The 22,472-nt window shown below is 36.2% G+C and overlaps 1 protein-coding gene across 1 annotated transcript; it reads left to right on the top strand.

Annotated features, from left to right (window-relative positions):
- Positions 1-2,547: 2,547 nt before the first annotated feature.
- LOC141349165 (ferric-chelate reductase 1-like) lies at positions 2,548-22,234 on the top strand. Its single transcript, XM_073867357.1, has 4 exons — positions 2,548-3,044; positions 3,930-4,069; positions 20,948-21,036; positions 21,608-22,234. Exons 1-4 carry the CDS (start codon positions 2,819-2,821, stop codon positions 21,954-21,956), a joined length of 804 nt encoding a protein of 267 aa, XP_073723458.1. The 5' UTR covers positions 2,548-2,818; the 3' UTR covers positions 21,957-22,234.
- Positions 22,235-22,472: the final 238 nt, after the last annotated feature.

The raw sequence follows: 22,472 nt of genomic DNA, 5'->3' as shown, positions 1-22,472 counted from the left end.
GTTGTAAACTGTGTTTTTTAACTATCAACATCTATTTTAGACTTAAATGTTAGTTTAACCGCAGTTCAAAGCATTATCTTTAATAAAAAGATTGTTTTACTTTACAAACAAATACAACATTGTATAACAGCATCATTACTACACTACACTACATATTACTGTACAAGGTTAAATAAGTTGTATGTGCATACAATAGCCTACTTAAAGCATACATCTTTATTTAGATTTCAGAATGACCTCAAAACTATTATTTCACTAAAAAGTCCCAGAAAACTGGGTGACAAGTTTCTATACTCTTGAATGTTTCTGCATATTCATGATCTCTTTAGATTCCAACTACTCTTGTCACAATACCAAAGTTATGACTTAAAATAAATGATAAAGTAAAACAACTGAAAGGTTTCAGTTTCGGTTTTAAAACATTTTTCACTCTCATGTTACAAACCTGTTTAAATTTCTTGAGACATGAGGCACCAAAATGCGAGACGCAAGTGTCTTTTGCTAGTTTTAATCGCAAATATCATTTCCACGTTTAGCACCACATTGTTTAAATAGCAAATGCATTTGTGCCCAATTTTGCGCCCATGGGCATTCTGGTCTAAAAACGAGGTATGTTCAGGCGTATTGTTGTTGTGTTGCGTTTTTGAGGTAACTAACTTTGCCAATGACCAACTAAAACCTGGCATAAAGTTTAAAGTCAATGGTGCAATGTTGTTTTTGTTATTTAATGAGATAGTTAGTAATATGCGCCTATAAATTGGACGACAACGCGTGTTTGCTTATCACACACATGGATGTGCAGATGTTTGTTACAAATAAGGTATTTTTAGAGTACAAACCTTTTCTTGCATATTTGTAAATTATTTTTTGAGATGACACTGATCATGTAGGCTATCCATTAACAGTAATTAAAAGCCTGCTATTTTAAGTATTTTTACTTCCATGACTGAAAGAAAACGACTTTAAAAAGGTTTTAATACAAAAACAAAAAAACTTTTTCAATACAAATGAAAACAACAATTTTTAAACATCAATCTTTAAGTAAGTGTCTTCTTCCTCTGTTTAGTTTTTTTTTTAGTTTACAAATTTTGCCATCTAAATAGGGAATCGGCATATTGTGCGAGCGCAACTGGCTATTAAAGGGGATGAGAGCTGAGACTCTCATTGGTTTATTGCACGTTACGCCCAAAACATTTATTACCCATTACGAGATTAAGAACAACCCTTTTAGACTGTGTGCTTGGCGCACAAACCATTTTCCTGTTTTTAATGTTATGTGTTCAGTTACAATAATAATATGATGTTTAGCTGATATAATGTATTTATTACATTCATGGGATATATGAGCGCCGGTCACTTTAAGAGGTTCAAAACGGAAGTGACGTTGGGTGTTGTCATTGAGTTCAGTGATTTGAAGCAAGCTGACAACAACAATAAAGTTAAACTACAGTACGAGTCGTCTTTACAGACATAACATTTAAATTAGCAAAAGTTGATTCGGACACGCCTGTTTAGAATGTGTGCTTAAATGCACTTATATCATTAAAATAGGGCCCAAGGTCTGGTCTTTGGCTATTTAAAAGAGCTGCTCTAAGAAACAGATCATCAGATCCAATCAAAGCAGAGCTCAACATTATTATTCATCGCCCTTTCAAATAATAGTAGACCATTAATTCTAAATGCAAAAACTAGGGTTGTAAATGGACATGTAAAACTGTCTCTTGCACTTTTTTGCATCTGATCTGGTTTTGCATCTGTTTACAATGTAACATGGTACTTTCAGCAGTTAGAAGATTCAATGCATAGTGTGGTGCAATGATATATTAAGCAGGTGATCAATGTCACTAGCTGTGATTTATTTCTGCTGGCAATGTTTGGAATGCTTACATTAATTTTTTCACAGTATCTTTTCAGATTTTAATCAAACAGCCACCATCCACACAGATTACCACTCCTTCTCTGTTTTTAAAGAACTTAATCTGATGATCTAAATCTACTTTTTATCAGTCAGACTGAAATAATTTATTCTCAACATCTTATTGTCATTAAATCCATTCTGCAGATGAGTGTGGTCATTATTTCCTGCACTGAGGCTATAAAACCAAATTTTATCAAAGGATAACTCGAATTCCATAAAATAACTTCAAAATCAATGAATAGGACACTCATGGACATATTTTCATAACAAAGTTTTTAATTCCCAAATACCTGTCCTGTTCCCTTACACCTGCTGTTGTTTAAAGATAGATATAAAATAACAACAAACAACATAAATTTGAACTCAACATGAACTCTTACTTCTATTGTCATGATATATGCACACTTATAAAATAAACAAAGTATCTATAAAATGACAACAATAAAATATCTAGAGAAGGTCTTCAAAGATTTTGTTTTCAGGTGAGGGACCCCTTAATGGATAGATGGGAGGAGCTTGGACTCCAAGTAAATGTATTAAATTAGATGGTGGTTTATGTGTTTCTTTTATTTAATTTATTTTTGGGCTATGGTTAAACATCTCTTAAATATTTTTTGTCTGGTTTTAGCCTAGACAACTTTGTTGTCTTTTGTAGGTAATACAATTGTATTTAAAAAAATGACTTCAGCCACAACCCGAATAGTGTAAAATGGGATTAGATGTAATCAGATGCTTTCATTCCTCTAGTTAACCTGTTCTGGAAGATATCTTTGTAAAGCCGTGCAGTGACAGATTTAATAGGCGGGTCTAGTCTATAAATCTGAAACAGTTGTGAGATGTGTCAGTTAGATGACATACACATAACTATTCCTATCACAGCGTTGTTCAGTTTTGTTTCAGATGTATCCTGACGTTCTCTTTTTCCTTTGGTTTGGATTTACCGTGGTGAAGTTCATAACCTGTTACAGTGATGGAAGTTTATTGACTGAAGAATGTCAAGGAATGAACATCGTCCACTACAACAATCTGAAACAAATAATAAGCTACACAGACAGTGCGTGCCCGTTCACTGTCACACCAGATCAGATGACCTTTAATGATTTACAAGTGGGACATGAGATTAACGGTAACATTTAATTTATCTATTTCTTTGCAGAAAGGACATTTTAGGGATTTTATGATATTATGTGACCATGCAGATATATTTTTGTGTGCCTGGTAAGTGACGCTGTCTGTGGCTGTGTCAGGCAAAATCTCAAAGGGGTACCATAATGTATTTATGAGATTAGAGGCATCAAAATTTTATTTCAATTTGATTTCAATCTTTGACATGACTTTAGTCAATATTGAAGATATTAAGGATATTTTTCACTGATTGTTCTTTACATTATGGTGTATTTATTTTATGTAGAAAAGAGTAAATCTAAAAAAAAGACTTTTACAGAAAGGCTCACTGTTAAAATTTCTGTTAAGATTGACAGATTGATTAAGTTTTTTTTATCTGGGGCAGGTTTCACACAAACATTCTTAAGACAAAAAAGAATGTTCATAAGAATGTCCCTAAGTCGAATTCTGGAAGTTCTTAAATATTTACTACAGAACTTTGATCTTAAGAATAAAATGACAAGGTTTAACATTTTAACAATACACTTATTAGGCCTTTCATTTTTATTAGCACCTCTGGAACATATAAAGACGGTTTTATCGGAAGAATGTGCGTTGTCGCGGTTTAATGCCGTAGAAGTATTGTTCATTGTTAGTTCATGTTACCTAATGCATAAATGTGAACAAATACAACCTTATTGTTATGTTAAGTGTTACTGTTTTGAACATGGAAAATATTTCCTTATGTGGAAAAATAAGAACTGTCTTAGAAAGTTTTTTTGGGGGGGAGAAAACAATAAATACAAGGTTGAATAAAAAAATGCAGGTAAGAAGAATCTTCTTGAGAGTGATTTGTGAATCCGGCCCCAATTCAATTTTGAATTATTGTTGCTCTTTTTTACCACAGTGACGCTTTCAGGGACGGAAACTGATACATTTATGGGTTTTTTGTTGGAGGCTCGTAAGTGTGAGGACTGTCCACCTGCCGGTACTTTTAGTTTGACTGACACAAGCAAAACAGTCCTCCTGACCTGTGATGGCCAAAATGTGAGTCCTGACACATTTTTCTAAAAGGCGACAACCCATTTTACTTTTGCAATATAATGCATTTAGAAAAAAAGAAAACATAAAATTATTGAAGGGGTGAGCGGGGCACAAGCTAACATGGGGTTAATTGTAACACAGTTTTTTACATATAGTTACACAGGGCTGAGCAATCTGTGATTTTGTATCTTTTTCTCTTTAAAGGGCACGGTGCAAGTGCACTTAAAACGTATCCGAATCCACTTTTGCTAGTTTAACGACAGGAAAAATGGTCTATGTGCCTGGTGCACAGTCTAAAAGGCTTGTTCCTATTCTCGTAAGTAATAGGTATGTTTTTGGCGTAACGTGCAATAAACCAATGAGAGTCTCATCTTCCATCCCCTTTAAATGCCAGTTGCATTTGCGCCAAGGCGGATTCCCTACACTGTAAAAAAATTTCGTAGAAATTGCAGCTGGGTTGCCGGTAACTTGCCGTGGATTGGAATTTATGTTTTTTACTGGCAACATTTTGTTCAGGGTTAAATGAACATTAAACGTTTGCAGGTCTTTGTCTTTACAGAGTCAAACGTAAAAAAACAGCATCAAGCAAAACATTCTGGGAAACAAAATCTGAAGAAAAAAACAGAAAAAGGTTGATGATGATTTCTGGTTCCCAGAATGCTTTGCATGAGGCTCTTATTGTATAGTTTTATTCTGTAAAGATAAAGACTTGTTAATATTTAAATTTATTTAACTTTGAACAAACTCTTGCCAGTAAATAATATAAATTTAAATCTACGGTAAATCACCGGCAACCCAGCTGCAATAAAACTGAAATTTCTACGGAGTTTTTTTACAGTGTATGGCGGGGTTTGTAAGCTGGAAAACTGTAAGCAGAGGAAGAAGACTACCAGTTTAAGATTCATGTTAAAAAATTGTGTTGTGTTTTATTTATATATCTATCCATATACTGTATATCAATCCATAATAAAAGGATGCTTGTATGTGAAATGAATAGATGTATAGAAATGTGGATATCTATCTGTTATAAATAGATGTATAAACAATATCCATCTCTATTATAGATAGAATAGTATTCAATTCAAATAGAAGTTGTAACATTTGTACTTCTGTCATTTTTATTGTAATTAGTTCGAGCAACTAAATTTTGTAAAGCAGAAAATGTGTGTGTTGGTGTAAAAATCTGATTAATCTAAATTAATTATTGTTTGAATGATTGAGACAAAACCAAAATGCATTAATTAAGTGTGCTTGCAAAAGCACACTTATTGTTCTTCTTAAGTTTTATTAGGGGCCAAGCACCGAAGGTGCTGAGGCACCTATTGGAACTGTCAGTATTATTATTCTTCATCTTCTCCAATGGGAGTCTATGGCAGCCCTATGAACCGACCGTAGGAAAATTATGAAATGTGGCACAGTTGTAGTGGTGGTCTTAAAAAGTCATGTGACCAAAAATGTGGTCTCTAGTCCTAACTCTATAGCGCCACCAGCAGTGCAAAAATTTAATGTTTAAATGGTTATAACTGCTGATCCGCTTGATCTATGAAAATTCTACTTGGTACACTTGATTGCTCTCCTCATGCTTGTTGTTTTTAATACCTTACAGTAAAACTCCACCCATTACAGTAGCGGCCATTTTGAAATGTACAGTATTCCGTTTATTCGCTACTCCTCCTTCAAATTTGGTTCAATTGTTATGAAATTTGGCACAGGTGAACTTTGGAGTGAGCCGCACAGAAATGACCGAACAGAATTTTGATATTTATCTTTGTTCAAAAGTAATAAATGCGCAAACTTAACGAGGTTGACGCAAAAATGGTTCTGAAGCTGTAGCTCGGTCATTCTTTGATCAATTGAAATGAAATTTGGTACACTTCATGTGGACCATTAACTTGGGGTTCATGCCAAATTTGGTGACAGCGCCACCTATGGGTCATGAGATATGAAAATAGGCTATTTTTGCCCATAACTTCTGAACTGTTTGTCAGAAAATTATGATCTTGATGTCTATGGATTGCTTACCTCATGCCGCATCTGCCGATGTGTATTATGCCGGGTTTGACCGAACCGCCTGTCCGCCATTTTGAAATTTCACATAATTTGTTATATTTTTTGAACTATTGGACATATCCGCGCAAAAATTAGTAAGGAGCTTCGACATGATGTCCTGAAGGTACCTGGGAAGTCAGAGTACAGCGCCACCTAGGGGTTGTGAACTATAACAGTTCTTATGGAACTGCTTATAACTTCTGAATACTTTGTCTGATATTAATTTCTTTGTGAAATTGTATTCACTGGTTTATGCCGATTGCAACGATACCTCGTTTGTCATTTTCCAACATTCTGTTCATGTGTTATTGTAAAGCATATGGTAGATGATTTTTTCGCTACTCCTTTTACAAATTTTGTTTATTTTATGCCAGGTACTGCTCGTATAATGTTTGGAGCAATCCACACAGAAATGACCGAACAGATTTTTGATATTCTGTTCTCTTTCTTAGAAATACCACTCCAAAGTTGACCGTGCCTGTGACATTGTCTGTTTGTCATAGTAAATTAATGTGACTGTATATTACATTGTATAGCATTACTATACAGAATGATCTTCTTGTCTTCAATCTCACTTGAGCTTTTTGATTCTCATATACATTGTATTTCTGTTAGTTCTGCTCTGCACTGTCAGTTCTGCATCTGTGTTGATTGGCACATGTCAATCCTTGCAGCACCTAAGCTGTTTTTTTTTGCTGCCCTTTGAGCTGTGTTAGCTGAGTTGTGCATCTGGTTAACCACATGCCATGAGATTCGGAGGTCATGGGTTCGAATCCCATGTGCAGTGATATTTTGTCTTAACTTTTTTCTCACTTAAGTTTTGTGAATCTCATACTATACATTGTATTTCAGTTATTTGTGCTCTCTGTTGTCATTTCTGCACTTTTGGTAATTGCTGGATATCAATGTTTACAGCTCTAAATCTCTATTCTATAGCTTGGACACACCAACTCAGTGGTTTAATTGTTTACTCAGTGGCGCAAGCGGTAACTCCTGTGCTTTGGGAACCTGAGGTCATGGGTTCGAATCCCAGCTTTCACTTATTGAGATTTCCTTTTGTGTTCACTTTAACACGTTCTTCTCGACCTGTCTGGTTTTCCACACGTGTTATATTTTTGCCATCTTTACTGTTGTTGCTCCGCACTGCAGTGGTTCTGCTCTGCATTTGCTTTGCTTCGGGTTCGGCCTCTGTATTGCGCGCTTTCTGCGCTTTGCACATTTGCTGCGTCGTGTGGTTTTTGCTGTGCTTTGGGTGCTCATTGCGCTGAAGGTGCTTGGCCCCGCAATTGCTGCTTGCAGCTATATTTATTAAGTGTGCTTGCAAAAGCACACTTATTGTTCTTCTTAAGTTTTATTAAGTGTGCTTGCAAAAGCACACTTATTGTTCTTCTTAAGTTTTATTATTATTTTTCCCGGGTAGATTTTTTTGGCCAGCTCTAGCGATTAGACCGTTTGACACAGAGACACCGTTCAAACTTTAAAATGTTCGGGCAGTACCGGTGTAAGTTGCTTGAGAAGATAAGGTCACAGATCGATGTCGTTCTTCCGCCATATTGGATAGAACACAAAACCTTAAAAACGTTTCACAGGTCACAAATTTTGTCCAAACCGAAACTCCACGTACATGATCCTTGGACCAAGCCTCACAAAAGTTACTAGCAGGATTTTTGATTTTCGGAAGCGTTTTCCCGTCACAGCCCAAACTAAATGTGCGTCGACGCCGCCAAAACAGGAAGTAGTTTATATCTCAGGAACGCTTTCACGTATTGAAATCAAACTTTGTACATGAATTTGGGTCTCCAATGTGAGGATGCACAACATCAAAAGAACAAATTTTTTTCTAAAATTTTACGCCGCCAAACAGGAAGTACTTTATATCTCAGGAACGCTTTCATGTATTGAAACAAAACTTTGTACATGAATTTGGGTCTCCAATGAGAGGATGCACAACATCAAAAGAACAATTTTTTTTCTAACATTTTACGCCGCCAAACAGGAAGTAGTTTATATCTCAGGAACGCTTTCATGTATTGAAACCAAACTTTGTACATGAATTTGGGTTTCCAATGTGAGGATGCACAACATGAAAAGAACATTTTTTTTCTAAAATTTTACGCCGCCAAACAGGAAGTAGTTTATATCTCAGGAACGCTTTCACATATTGAAACCAAACTTTGTACAGGAATTTGGGTTTCCAATGTGAGGATGCACAACATCAAAAGAACAATTTTTTTCTAAAATTTTACGCCACCAAACAGGAAGTAGTTTATATCTCAGGAACGCTTTCACGTATTGAAACCAAACTTTGTGCATGAATTTGGGTCTCCAATGTGAGGATGCACAACATCAAAAGAACATTTTGTTTTCTAAAAATTTTACGCCGCCAAACAGGAAGTAGTTTATATCTCAGGAACGCTTTCATATATTAAAACCAAACTTTGTAAATGAATTTGGGTCTCCAATGTGAGGATGCACAACATCAAAAGAAATTTTTTTTTCTAAAATTTTACGCCGCCAAACAGGAAGTAGTTTATATCTCAGGAATGCTTTCAAGTATTGAAACCAAACTTTGTAGATTAATTTGTGTCTCCAATGTGTGGATGAACAACATCAAAAGAAAAAAACATTTTTTCTAAAATTTTACGCCGCCAAACAGGAAGTAGTTTATATCTCAAGAATTGAAACCAAACTTCGTACATGAACTTGGGACTCCAATATGAGGATGCACAAACTAAATCTGCGGCACCAGAGCAAGCACACTTTTGCAGTTCCTCCAGAAATGCATTTTCTAGTTATTAAGTGTGCTTGCAAAAGCACACTTATTGTTCTTCTTAAGTTTTATTATTATTATTTTTCCCGGGTAGATTTTTTTGGCCAGCTCTAGCGACCAGACCGTTTGACGCAGAGACACCGTTCAAACTTTAAAATGTTCGGGCGGTACCGGTGCAAGTTGCTTGAGAGGATGAAGTCACAGATCCATGTCGTTCGGCCGCCATATTGGAGAGAACACAAAACCTTAAAAAAGTTTCACAGGTCACAAATTTTGTCCAAACCTCATGAAATTCCACGTACGCGATCCTTGGACCGAGCCTCACAAAAGTTACCAGAAGGATTTTTGATTTTCGGAAGCGTTTGCGCGCCACAGCCCAAACTAAATGTGCGTCAACGCCGCCAAAACAGGAAGTAGTTCAAATCTCAATATGTCTGTAACATTTATTAACCAAAATGTTTATATGAACTCTTTACTCCAATGTGAAGATGCCCAAGATAAAAAAAACATTGCAGAAACATGTCTATATTATGTTATTTTCACTTTAAAATGTCCAATTAAAACCTGTGTAAAATTAAAAAATGTCATTAGCCTTTACCAGTAGAGGGCAGCCTTTACGTTCAAACGTGTTTTTTAGACAGAATGTAAAGATAGCGGCAGCCATCTTTAGAAGCTAAGCTAACAGGCTATTGCTCCGTGGAAAAGTTTGAATAACAATGGCGGGATGTAGTTTTAATGTTAAAATGTCAAAATGGAATATAGAAGAGCTGTTGAGAGAATCGGGTGTTCCTTTAAGAGCCACAATACAGCGAAGAGCTGAGGAAGAGAAAGCAGAGAAGCCCGGGGAAGAGGCGACAGCCTCAGACTCTGCTGCGAGCCCGTGGAGGACTCAGTAACCTCGGCTGCCACTCAAGCTTCGTATCGTATATGGACAGATTCCTGGATACATATTTTTAGAATCGTAAACTTCATCTTATACACTATACAGTATGCGGTTTCGGACGCAAAACTGCAAATGGATTTTATATTCTGAATGCTTGAATCAACGCGAGCTCTCTGGAGAACGTGCATTTTCACATACAGGTAGGAATTATATGATTCAGACATATTTTAATCCCTTTCTTTTATTTCAGTGATATATGGCACGACAAGTTTAATTCCCTTTTTCATCAATGTAATACATTGTAAACGTATTAGTTTGTAAAGACGTCAGTTTCGCGTCCTCGGGTAGCAATGATCGTTTGGCATCGGTATTTTAATTAATTACGAAATGTGTATTTTATTTTTAAATTGCTATCTTGTGTTTCTGGCGCATTCGCGGATTAATGACTCATTTGAGTCGTTTTCATTACAAAGTGTTGCAAATAAATGAGTCTTTAGAGTCGATTCTTTACAAAGCGAATGGGCCAAATGTTTTAAAGTGGTTCGCGAATCAGTTTGAATGAATTGTTCAGATCGCTTCAAACACGGAATCGTCTGAAGCTGTTTTACTCGTAACCTATGTAGAAACACGCAGAATATAACCAGTGTTGGGTGACGTGGAAATTAATTTACCAATCTTTTAACTAAAAGCAAAACTTCACACATGTACCCGCCATTACATACGCGCGACCGCCGACCTGTTCGTCGTCAGACACAGTTAAACGCGTGCAACCTCCAGAAACACTGTAGCACAGATTGAAGAAAATCCATCGATGATTGACGTCTGATTCGCTGTTTAATGTACTGTATGATGTAAGTGATTCTCACAAAACACACGTGACATGACAACGTAAGAAAACATGAGTTTTGTCTAAGTGTAAACTGTCAATGTCCTCAGACCATCTTAGGAGATTCCAACTTTATACATATACAAAACAAAACTGTTGTCAGTTTACTTGTCTGATATTTCAGCTACAAGCTACATTTTTCTGTATACTGTTGGTGTATGTTGCAGTTTTACACATACTGTAGAAATGCCCTTCATAAGTATTCTTCTGTTTGCTGTGGAGTCAAGAAATGTCTAAACATTAAAAGATGAACATGAGACAAAAGTACAGAATCTGTCGCATTATTTTTTTTAATGGGCACTGAGCTGTGTCCTGATTGTTTACACATGAAAAGCATAAAATATGTAGGATCAGTTTGATTCACTTATGTGCATTTGTGTACAATACACATAAGTCAGCATTTAATGCTGTTGTTCTTTGTTGTTAAAGCATGTATGTGTTGAAACATAAACAAAGGTTAATAAAATGTGACATTCTAAACTTCTGGTATACTGATATTTATCTTACCAATTTCTGGTCTCCACATCAAACAGAAAAATCTTGTCTTTATTGTTCTGATACTTATGGAGGGCACTGTGTGTGTGCGTGTGTGTGTGTGTGTGTGTGTGTGTGTGTGTGTGTGTGTGCGTGTGTGTGCATATATCTAGATTTATTTTTTCATGAGTAACTAGTAACTCGCTACTTGAGTATTATTTTCATTGCATACTTTTTACTTCTACTTGAGTAATTATTTATTTAGTTACTTTTACTTTAACTTAAGTAAAGTTTTTGGCTACTCTTTCCACCTCTGTTAAAATCTTCATGAATCTAGGCTGAGTTTGCCACGTTGAAGCCTAAATAATCAGACAGATAGTAAGTTAATCGCCCATCGCTCACAGCCCAGCACCTGCACCACTGCATGCGTATCGCGCTGACAATGTAGATGTAGATAAAGCCTACTTGGTCATATTACAATGCACAAGTTTTGTTGTATGCAGTTTGAAAATACATGTTAGTAGAAAAAGTATATTGTACAATGCACTGATTTTGTTGTTATGCAGTTTCAAAATACAACATGAGTATGTTTAAATGTATATGTAGTCATCATCACTGATATATCTCTGGCCCTCATGACAAACTAATTGAATAGCCCTGTCGTAGATGCTCAACACACAATCATATTCATAAATAGTAAAGAAATGCAATGATATAGGCTATCAGTGCTGCTGTCGCTCTCTCCTATCGCTTATTTTAAAAATGAGCTTATGATCAATAAAATGCAGCTTATATCTGCTGCTTTTGGTGACGTGAACTCTGGCCTACATTAAAGGTGCAGTGTGTAATTTCTGGAAGGATCTCTTGACAGAAATGCAAAATAATATACAAAACTATATTATCAGTGGTGTATAAACACCTTTCATAATTAACCGTTATGTTTTTATTACTTTAGAATGACACGTTTTTATCTACATACACCGAGGGTCCCCTTACATGGAAGTCGCCATTTTGTGCTCCCATGTTTCTACAGAAGCTCTTAATGGACAAACTTTTTTATTAAGTTGTCTCCAATCATGACATGTTTGTCCTGTGGTGGCTACCGTAGCTTCTCTATGCATTTCAAAAGCGAGGGGTGAGCTGTGAACTGAGCTGTTGGTTGCAATTTGGAACCTCACCACTAGATGCCGCTAAAATATACACACTGCACCTTTAAGTCTCATGTTTTTGAGATTATCTTAAGTACTAAAGGATTTTTGGTATATTATGTACAAAACTAGTGTGTGAAAATAGGGCACTTTAAAGGGATTGTTCACTCAAAATATAAAATTATTTAAATTACAATTCTAAAAAAAAATTAATAAGAAAACACTGAGGGCTTGACATTAACTTTTTGAGGAACTTGTCCTTCGGACAAGTAAATTTGTGTTTCACTTGTCCATGCACAAAAGTCACTTGTCCGGGTAAAGTTTTATAATATAATGTATTTTTTGTGTTTTGCTAATCAGTGGCAGAGCAAGGGATTTTTCATAGAGGAGTCGGACAACTAATTTTTTCTTACACTTGTCCTACAAAAAATCCACTTGTCCCGGACAAGCGGACAAGCCTTAATGTCGAACCCTGAACATGTGCAGCACAGCCGTTATAGTTGGTTCTAGGCTAGCTAGAGCGGGTTCTCTAGGCTTGTGATCCCTGTATTTACATAAAATGGTCTGTGCTAAGCCCCGGATGTCCTTAAATGCTGGAAACACCCCTGGTTACAAGCCTGTATACATTTCTGTGTGTGTGTGTGTGTGTGTGTGTGTGTGTGTGTGTGTGTGTGTGTGTCAGGAATGCTTTCACGTATTGAAACCAAACTTTGTTCATGAACTTGGGACTCCAATGCGAGGATGCACAAGATAAAAAACATTCTAAAATTTTACATTTCACAAATCACGTTAGTGACCGCACCAGAGCAAGCACACTTTTGCGGTTCCTCTGGAAGTGCATTTTCTAGTTATTATTTTTCCCGGGTAGATTTTTTTGGCCAGCTCTAGCGACCAGACCGTTTGACGCAGAGACACCGTTCAAACTTTAAAATGTTCGGGCAGTACCGGTGCAAGTTGCTTGAGAGGATGAAGTCACAGATCCATGTCGTTCGGCCGCCATATTGGAGAGAACACAAAACCTTAAAAAAGTTTCACAGGTCACAAATTTTGTCCAAACCTCATGAAATTCCACGTACGCGATCCTTGGACCGAGCCTCACAAAAGTTACCAGAAGGATTTTTGATTTTCGGAAGCGTTTGCACGCCACAGCCCAAACTAAATGTGCGTCAACGCCGCCAAAACAGGAAGTAGTTCAAATCTCAATATGTCTGTAACATTTATTAACCAAAATGTTTATATGAACTCTTTACTCCAATGTGAAGATGCCCAAGATAAAAAAAACATTGCAGAAACATGTCTATATTATGTTATTTTCACTTTAAAATGTCCAATTAAAACCTGTGTAAAATTAAAAAATGTCATTAGCCTTTACCAGTAGAGGGCAGCCTTTACGTTCAAACGTGTTTTTTAGACAGAATGTAAAGATAGCGGCAGCCATCTTTAGAAGCTAAGCTAACAGGCTATTGCTCCGTGGAAAAGTTTGAATAACAATGGCGGGATGTAGTTTTAATGTTAAAATGGCAAAATGGAATTTAAAAGAGCTTTTCAGAGAATCGGTGTTCCTTTAAGAGCCACAATACAGCGAAGAGCTGAGGAAGAGAAAGCAGAGAAGCCCGGAGAAGAGGCGACACCCTCAGACTCTGCTGCGAGCCCGTGGAGGACTCAGTAACCTCGGCTGCCACCCAATCTTCGTATCGTATATGGACAGATTCCTGGATACATATTTTTAGAATCGTAAACTTCATCTTATTCACTATACAATATGCGGTTTCGGACGCAAAACTGCAAATGGATTTTATATTCTGAATGCTTGAATCAACGCGAGCTCTCTGGAGAACGTGCATTTTCACATACAGGTAGGAATTATATGATTCAGACATATTTTAATCCCTTTCTTTTATTTCAGTGATATATGGCACGACAAGTTTAATTCCCTTTTTCATCAATGTAATACATTGTAAACGTATTAGTTTGTAAAGACGTCAGTTTCGCGTCCTCGCGTAGCAGTGATCGTTTGGCATCGGTATTTTAATTAATTACGAAATTTGTATTTTATTTTTAAATTGCTATCTTGTGTTTCTGGCGCATTCGCGGATTAATGACTCATTTGAGTCGTTTTCATTACAAAGTGTTGCAAATAAATGAGTCTTTTGAGTCGACTCTTTACAAAGCGAATGGGCCAAATGTTTTAAAGTGGTTCGCGAATCAGTTTGAATGAATTGTTCAGATCGCTTCAAACACGGAATCGTCCGAAGCTGTTTTACTCGTAACCTATGTAGAAACACGCAGAATATAACCAGTGTTGGGTGACGTGGAAATTAATTTACCAATCTTTTAACTAAAAGCAAAACTTCACACATGTACCCGCCATTACATACGCGCGACCGCCGACCTGTTCGTCGTCAGACACAGTTAAACGCGTGCAACCTCCAGAAACACTGTAGCACAGATTGAAGAAAATCCATGATCCATGAATTCGATGATTGACGTCTGATTCGCTGTTTAATGTACTGTATGATGTAAGTGATTCTCACAAAACACACGTGACATGACAACGTAAGAAAACATGAGTTTTGTTATAGTGTAAACTGTCAATGTCCTCAGACCATCTTAGGAGATTCCAACTTTATACATATACAAAACTGTTGTCAGTTTACTTGTCTGATATTTCAGCTACAAGCTACATCAACATTGAGACTAAAGTTAATTTGTTAATTTGAAATGCTTGTCTATTCTGTGCTTGTATTCTTTTTCTGTACTGTTGGTGTATGTTGCAGTTTTACACATACTGTAGTACAGAATCTGTCACATTATTTTTTTTAATGGGCACTGAGCTGTGTCCTGACTGTTTACACATGAAAAGCATAAAATATGTAGGATCAGTTTGATTCACTTATGTGCATTTGTGTACAATACACATAAGTCAGCATTTAATGCTGTTGTTCTTTGTTGTTAAAGCATGTATGTGTTGAAACATAAACAAAGGTTAATAAAATGTGACATTCTAAACTTCTGGCATACTGATATTTATCTTACCAATTTCTGGTCTCCACATCAAACAGAAAAAGCTTGTCTTTATTGTTCTGATACTTATGGAGGGCACTGCGTGTGTGTGTGTGTGTGTGTGTGTGCGCGTGTGTGTGTGTGCGTGTGCGTGTGTGTGTGTGTGTGCGTGTGTGTGCATATATCTAGATTTATTTTTTCATGAGTAACTAGTAACTCGCTACTTGAGTATTATTTTCATTGCATACTTTTTACTTCTACTTGAGTAATTATTTATTTAGTTACTTTTACTTTAACTTCAGTAAAGTTTTTGGCTACTCTTTCCACCTCTGTTAAAATCTTCATGAATCTAGGCTGAGTTTGCCACGTTGAAGCCTAAATAATCAGACAGATAGTAAGTTAATCGCCCATCGCTCACAGCCCAGCACCTGCACCACTGCATGCGTATCGCGCTGACAAACATACACCTGATTTTACTGCCCTGACGAAATCTAAAAGTATAATTTCTCTTATTAGAAGCTAGCCTAATGTTTGCCAGCTATTAAAATGGCGGTTGTAGTTTAAATAGAGGTCGTGAAATAATTAGCATTGACAAAAAACTGCATAAAACAATGTTATATTCCATATTATAAACTTTTGGTTATGTGTACTTAAGTGAGTAAATAAGTTAACCGCAAAAACTAAATGTGCGTCGACGCCGCCAAAACAGGAAGTAGTTTATCTCAGGAACGCTTTCACGTATTGAAACCAAACTTTGTACATGAACTTGGGACTCCAATGTGAGGATGCACAAACTAAATCGGCGGCACCAGAGCAAGCACACTTTTGCAGTTCGTCCCGAAATGCATTTTCTAGTTCTTATTATTATTCCCGGGTAGATTTTTTGTGTCAGCTCTAGCGACCAGACCGTTTGACGCAGAGACACCGTTCAAACTTTAAAATGTTCGGGCAGTACCGGTGTAAGTTGCTTGAGAGGATGAAGTCACAGATCCATGTCGTTCGGCCGCCATATTGGAGAGAACACAAAACCTTAAAAAAGTTTCACAGGTCACAAATTTTGTCCAAACTTTATGAAATTCCACGTACGCGATCCTTGGACCGAGCCTCACAAAAGTTACTAGAAGGATTTTTGATTTTCGGAAGCGTTTGCGCGCCACAGCCCAAACTAAATGTGCGTCAACGCCGCCAAAACAGGAAGTAGTTCAAATCTCAATATGTCTGTAACATTTACTAACCAAAATTTTTATATGAACTCTTTACTCCAATGTGAAGATGCCCAAGATAAAAAAAACATTGCAGTAACATGTCTATATTATGTTATTTTCACTTTAAAATGTCCAATTAAAACCTGTGTAAAAATAAAAAATGTCATTAGCCTTTACCAGTAGAGGGCAGCCTTTACGTTCAAACGTGTTTTTTAGACAGAATGTAAAGATAGCGGCAGCCATCTTTAGAAGCTAAGCTAACAGGCTATGGCTCCGTGGAAAAGTTTGAATAACAATGGCGGGATGTAGTTTTAATGTTAAAATGGCAAAATGGAATTTAAAAGAGCTTTTGAGAGAATCGGTGTTCCTTTAAGAGCCACAATACAGCGAAGAGCTGAGGAAGAGAAAGCAGAGAAGCCCGGAGAAGAGGCGACACCCTCAGACTCTGCTGCGAGCCCGTGGAGGACTCAGTAACCTCGGCTGCCACCCAATCTTCGTATCGTATATGGACAGATTCCTGGATACATATTTTTAGAATCGTAAACTTCATCTTATTCACTATACAGTATGCGGTTTCGGACGCAAAACTGCAAATGGATTTTATATTCTGAATGCTTGAATCAACGCGAGCTCTCTGGAGAACGTGCATTTTCACATACAGGTAGGAATTATATGATTCAGACATATTTTAATCCCTTTCTTTTATTTCAGTGATATATGGCACGACAAGTTTAATTCCCTTTTTCATCAATGTAATACATTGTAAACGTATTCGTTTGTAAAGACGTCAGTTTCGCGTCCTCGCGTAGCAGTGATCGTTTGGCATCGGTATTTTAATGAATTACGAATTTTGTATTTTATTTTTAAGTTGCTATCTTGTGTTTCTGGCGCATTCGCGGATTAATGACTCATTTGAGTCGTTTTCATTACAAAGTGTTGCAAATAAATTAGTCTTTTTAGTCGACTCTTTACAAAGCGAATGGGCCAAATGTTTTAAAGTGGTTGGCGAATCAGTTTGAATGAATTGTTCAGATCGCTTCAAACACGGAATCGTCCGAAGCTGTTTTACTCGTAACCTATGTAGAAACACGCAGAATATAACCAGTGTTGGGTGACGTGGAAATGAATTTACCAATCTTTTAACTAAAAGCAAAACTTCACACATGTACCCGCCATTACATACGCGCGACCGCCGACCTGTTCGTCGTCAGACACAGTTAAACGCGTGCAACCTCCAGAAACACTGTAGCACAGATTGAAGAAAATCCATCGATGATTGACGTCTGATTCGCTGTTTAATGTACTGTATGATGTAAGTGATTCTCACAAAACACACGTGACATGACAACGTAAGAAAACATGAGTTTTGTTATAGTGTAAACTGTCAATGTCCTCAGACCATCTTAGGAGATTCCAACTTTATACATATACAAAACTGTTGTCAGTTTACTTGTCTGATATTTCAGCTAGTTACAAGCTACATCAACATTGAGACTAAAGTTAATTTGTTAATTTGAAATGCTTGTCTATTCTGTGCTTGTATTCTTTTTCTGTACTGTTGGTGTATGTTGCAGTTTTACACATACTGTAGAAGTGCCCTTCATAAGTGTTTGTTGTGGAGTCAAGAAATGTCTAAACATTAAAAGATGAACATGAGACAAAAGTACAGAATCTGTCACATTATTTTTTTTAATGGGCACTGAGCTGTGTCCTGATTGTTTACACATGAAAAGCATAAAATATGTAGGATCAGTTTGATTCACTTATGTGCATTTGTGTACAATACACATAAGTCAGCATTTAATGCTGTTGTTCTTTGTTGTTAAAGCATGTATGTGTTGAAACATAAACAAAGGTTAATAAAATGTGACATTCTAAACTTCTGGCATACTGATATTTATCTTACCAATTTCTGGTCTCCACATCAAACAGAAAAAGCTTGTCTTTATTGTTCTGATACTTATGGAGGGCACTGCGTGTGTGTGGGTGTGTGTGTGTGTGTGTGTGTGGGTGTGTGTGTGGGTGTGTGCGTGTGTGTGTGTGTGTGTGTGCGTGTGTGTGTGTGTGCGTGTGTGTGCATATATCTAGATTTATTTTTTCATGAGTAACTAGTAACTCGCTACTTGAGTATTATTTTCATTGCATACTTTTTACTTCTACTTGAGTAATTATTTATTTAGTTACTTTTACTTTAACTTCAGTAAAGTTTTTGGCTACTCTTTCCACCTCTGTTAAAATCTTCATGAATCTAGGCTGAGTTTGCCACGTTGAAGCCTAAATAATCAGACAGATAGTAAGTTAATCGCCCATCGCTCACAGCCCAGCACCTGCATCACTGCATGCGTATCGCGCTGACAAACATACACCTGATTTTACTGCCCTGACGAAATCTAAAAGTATAATTTCTCTTATTAGAAGCTAGCCTAATGTTTGCCAGCTATTAAAATGGCGGTTATAGTTTAAATAGAGGTCGTGAAATAATTAGCATTGACAAAAAACTGCATAAAACAATGTTATATTCCATATTAAAAACTTTTGGTTATGTGTACTTAAGTGAGTAAATAAGTTAACCGCAAAAACTAAATGTGCGTCGACGCCGCCAAAACAGGAAGTAGTTTATATCAGGAACGCTTTCACGTATTGAAACCAAACTTTGTACATGAACTTGAGACTCCAATGTGAAGATGCACAAACTAAATCGGCGGCACCAGAGCAAGCACACTTTTGCAGTTCGTCCCGAAATGCATTTTCTAGTTTTTGCCCTGTTATCCCATAATAAAGGAACATTATGAGATAGTTTTAAGTTCATGTTGACAAGTATTAAATTAGTATTAATAACCCAGCCAGTTGAGTAGTGAACACAAGCACTGCAAGTGTTCTAAATGAAACATGTTTAAAGTCCAAACAGGACTAACATGCATTTGGTTTTATCAATTATAATTTTTATTTTTATTTTATTAATAATGCATATTTATATTGATTTCTTTGTAAGTGGCAAGGGGACATGCAATACCAGATAAGGCTGTGTTATTACTTTAAGGTGAACCTTGGGTAGTTACCACTGATCAGTCAGACAGGGCTGGCGCTACCTATTTTTATTTTTTTATTTAACCTTTATTTTACCACACTGTAAAAAAATAGCTGTAATTATGCAGCTGGTTGCCAGTAACTTACTGTAGAAGATAAAGACTGAAAATGTTTCCTGTTCATTTAACTTTGAACAAACTGTTGCCAGTAAATAACATAAATGGAAAATCTACAGTAAGTTACTGCCAGCTAGTTGCCAGTAACACCCAATAATACTGTAATTTCTACAGAAATGTTTTACAGTGCAGGTAGGCACGTTGAGAACAATTTCTCATTTAAAACGGCGACCTGGCCAAGATAAAGTGCCGAGTGCAGACAACAAATGAGCAAAGTATAGGCAAATGCTTAGGGCCTCAAGCTTGCAGGGGTCCTAATGACTACTAAATCCATGTGCGCTAGTCCGACAATCACAACTGACAGCAATAGATAAAGTTTTAAGGTGAGTTCGACTTTATGTGGCGCCGCAAGAACAGCAGGTCGGATGACATTAAAGTAATGTGATAACGATTGATAAGCAGACTCCTCTCGATTTGCTCTTGTAGTGCTTTGATGTCATCCCCCCATGATTTTTGCAGCGCTGCATTAAGTTGAAAAGGCCTAGCCAACATCAAAACTCTGCACCTGACCAACTTTAAGTGATGCTGAAAGCAGCTATCATCCTTTGTTTCCTGCTTTAGCAATGCCGGCATGCAAAGACGTGATGCAAGTATTTTAAATAATTATTTTAAAAATAAATTTGTTTAGACATTTGAGTGCGTGTGTACGAAACGATAGCATTGCGTGGGGAGCTGACTATCAAAAAAGTCAAGTTAAAAAAGTTTGTATTTAAAAACAAACAGCAAACAAAACTGGCGTTATTAAAGTAGGCCTACCTAAAGTAAACTGTCTGTGTTTCTTGTTAGTCCTCTACTTTTAGTCCTTCTACATTTTAGTTTTCAAATAATTTCTTGAAAAATTATCTAACAATTTAATTATTCTAATAAGTAGTTTGTCTGTGTAACTTCCAGTAGCAGCTGATTTGTATGGGTGTATATATTTAAGGTATATATTGCAATATATGAATATATCCATAGTCTAGAATAGATAACTTTATACTGTATATTGGTTCAATAAAAGGGGAAATCCCTTAAAAAACCAACAAAAACACAGCTAAAATAAAAAACAATAAAAGATACTTACAGGGTAAAAACAGTATTCTAAAATGTAGAGGGATGTGAGGGACCTTCCAACATTTATTTTGCCTATAGGGCCTCCAAATATATATATTATTTTATTGAGTATTTTGTGCATGTTAACTAATGTTAATAAATGGTATTATTGGCCGATTTAATGATGAACAAACTACTAACATTAACTGTTTACCTTAATTTTTTCAGGGCAGAGCTGTTAGCCACACTGATAACTTGGAAAAAAGCAGCATAACAGTAAAATGGATTGTCCCTGAGGAAGGAACTTTCTTCTTCAGGTAACTTTTCTCAAGACTAATGAAACTGTCACAGTATCAGATTAGCATTGCACAGTTATCATGGGCAAGAGAATAGATAGTAACATATTATCAAATCCCTATTGAAATTTAAAAACAGACAGATAATGCTATCAATCAAAATAATCTTTCATTTGGTTTATTTTGATTTTTTATTTATTTTTTGCCGACAATGAATCACGGGTTAAAATTTAAGTGTACGTTTGGAAATGGCCGTTACTACTGAGACAAATAGGTGCGGTATCAGGCTGTATGTAACTTTTTGCACATAGCACTGGTGGTGCAAGTGTTAAAAGTTAAGTACCACAATCCACACAATTATAATATTTTATACATTTACAAATTATGTAAAAGTTTAAAACATCTGTTACCAAACAGTGCAGTTGATAACTTAAACTATGACTGATAAAAGACCTGAATATTACATTCAAGAAACCTGCTGTCTGACATTGGATGCAAATAAAAAATGTTCAGAAAATAACCATCAATTCAGTTTTGTTTATGTAGTCCAATATCACTTATTACAACTCAACTCATTTAATCATTTTTTTAGAGCTGCTGTCACGAAGACTTTCGATACATTTTGGGGAAGAAAGCCGATTACAACAGCAAACTCCATTGGCAAAACCTCCGAAATTTCTGCTGCCAATTCAAACACCCGTATAGTCATCAATCCATACAACAATGCAGTCATTGATTCAAAAACCAGTTCATCCATTCATACAATCTTCACTGTAAACATTAGTGCAGTCTTGACTTCAAACATCCCTGCATACATCAATGCAGTCTTCAATGTGAACTTTACAATCTCCACTGCAGTCATCCATACACAAACAGTATATGTTATAATGGTTTCCATTATTATTCATTATTGTTTTTTTGGTTCTATGCATTTTAAATAGACTAATTTCTGTAATGAATAGTAATTGTAATTATGTATATGCTCATCACACTTTCAGGACTTACTTTTGTTTCTGATTCAATTTATTGTTTTTGAAAACCAAATTTCTTTTTATTTTTATACTTCATTTTTATATAGATCAGTATGTATGCAGTCCACCATAGTTTATATGTTGTAGTTTAAATTTACATTTTTGAAACCTTTAAGATTAAACGTTTAATTTGACTTCCTTCAGAATCAAAAGAGTTTTATTGCCAAGTGTGTTCACACACAAAATAATTTTTTCAGCCAGCTGTTGAACTTTCAGTCTATAAGCAGACTCATCACCATCCTGGATAGGGACAATGACCATTGTGTCCTCTGCAAATTGCAAAAATTAATTTAACCCATCAGCTGGGCTTGTCTGTTTTTGACCCAACTCTGGTTGAAAATAATCCAGCATTTTTTTAGACTCAATATGACTCTTAAGCATGTTTTGAAATTGGAAAGTGTTAAATTGCTAAAAACTGTAATGCAA

This window comes from Misgurnus anguillicaudatus, chromosome 5, assembly GCF_027580225.2.
Source record: "Misgurnus anguillicaudatus chromosome 5, ASM2758022v2, whole genome shotgun sequence".
NCBI lineage: Eukaryota > Metazoa > Chordata > Actinopteri > Cypriniformes > Cobitidae > Misgurnus > Misgurnus anguillicaudatus.
This window is presented reverse-complemented; position numbering and strand designations above follow the sequence as displayed.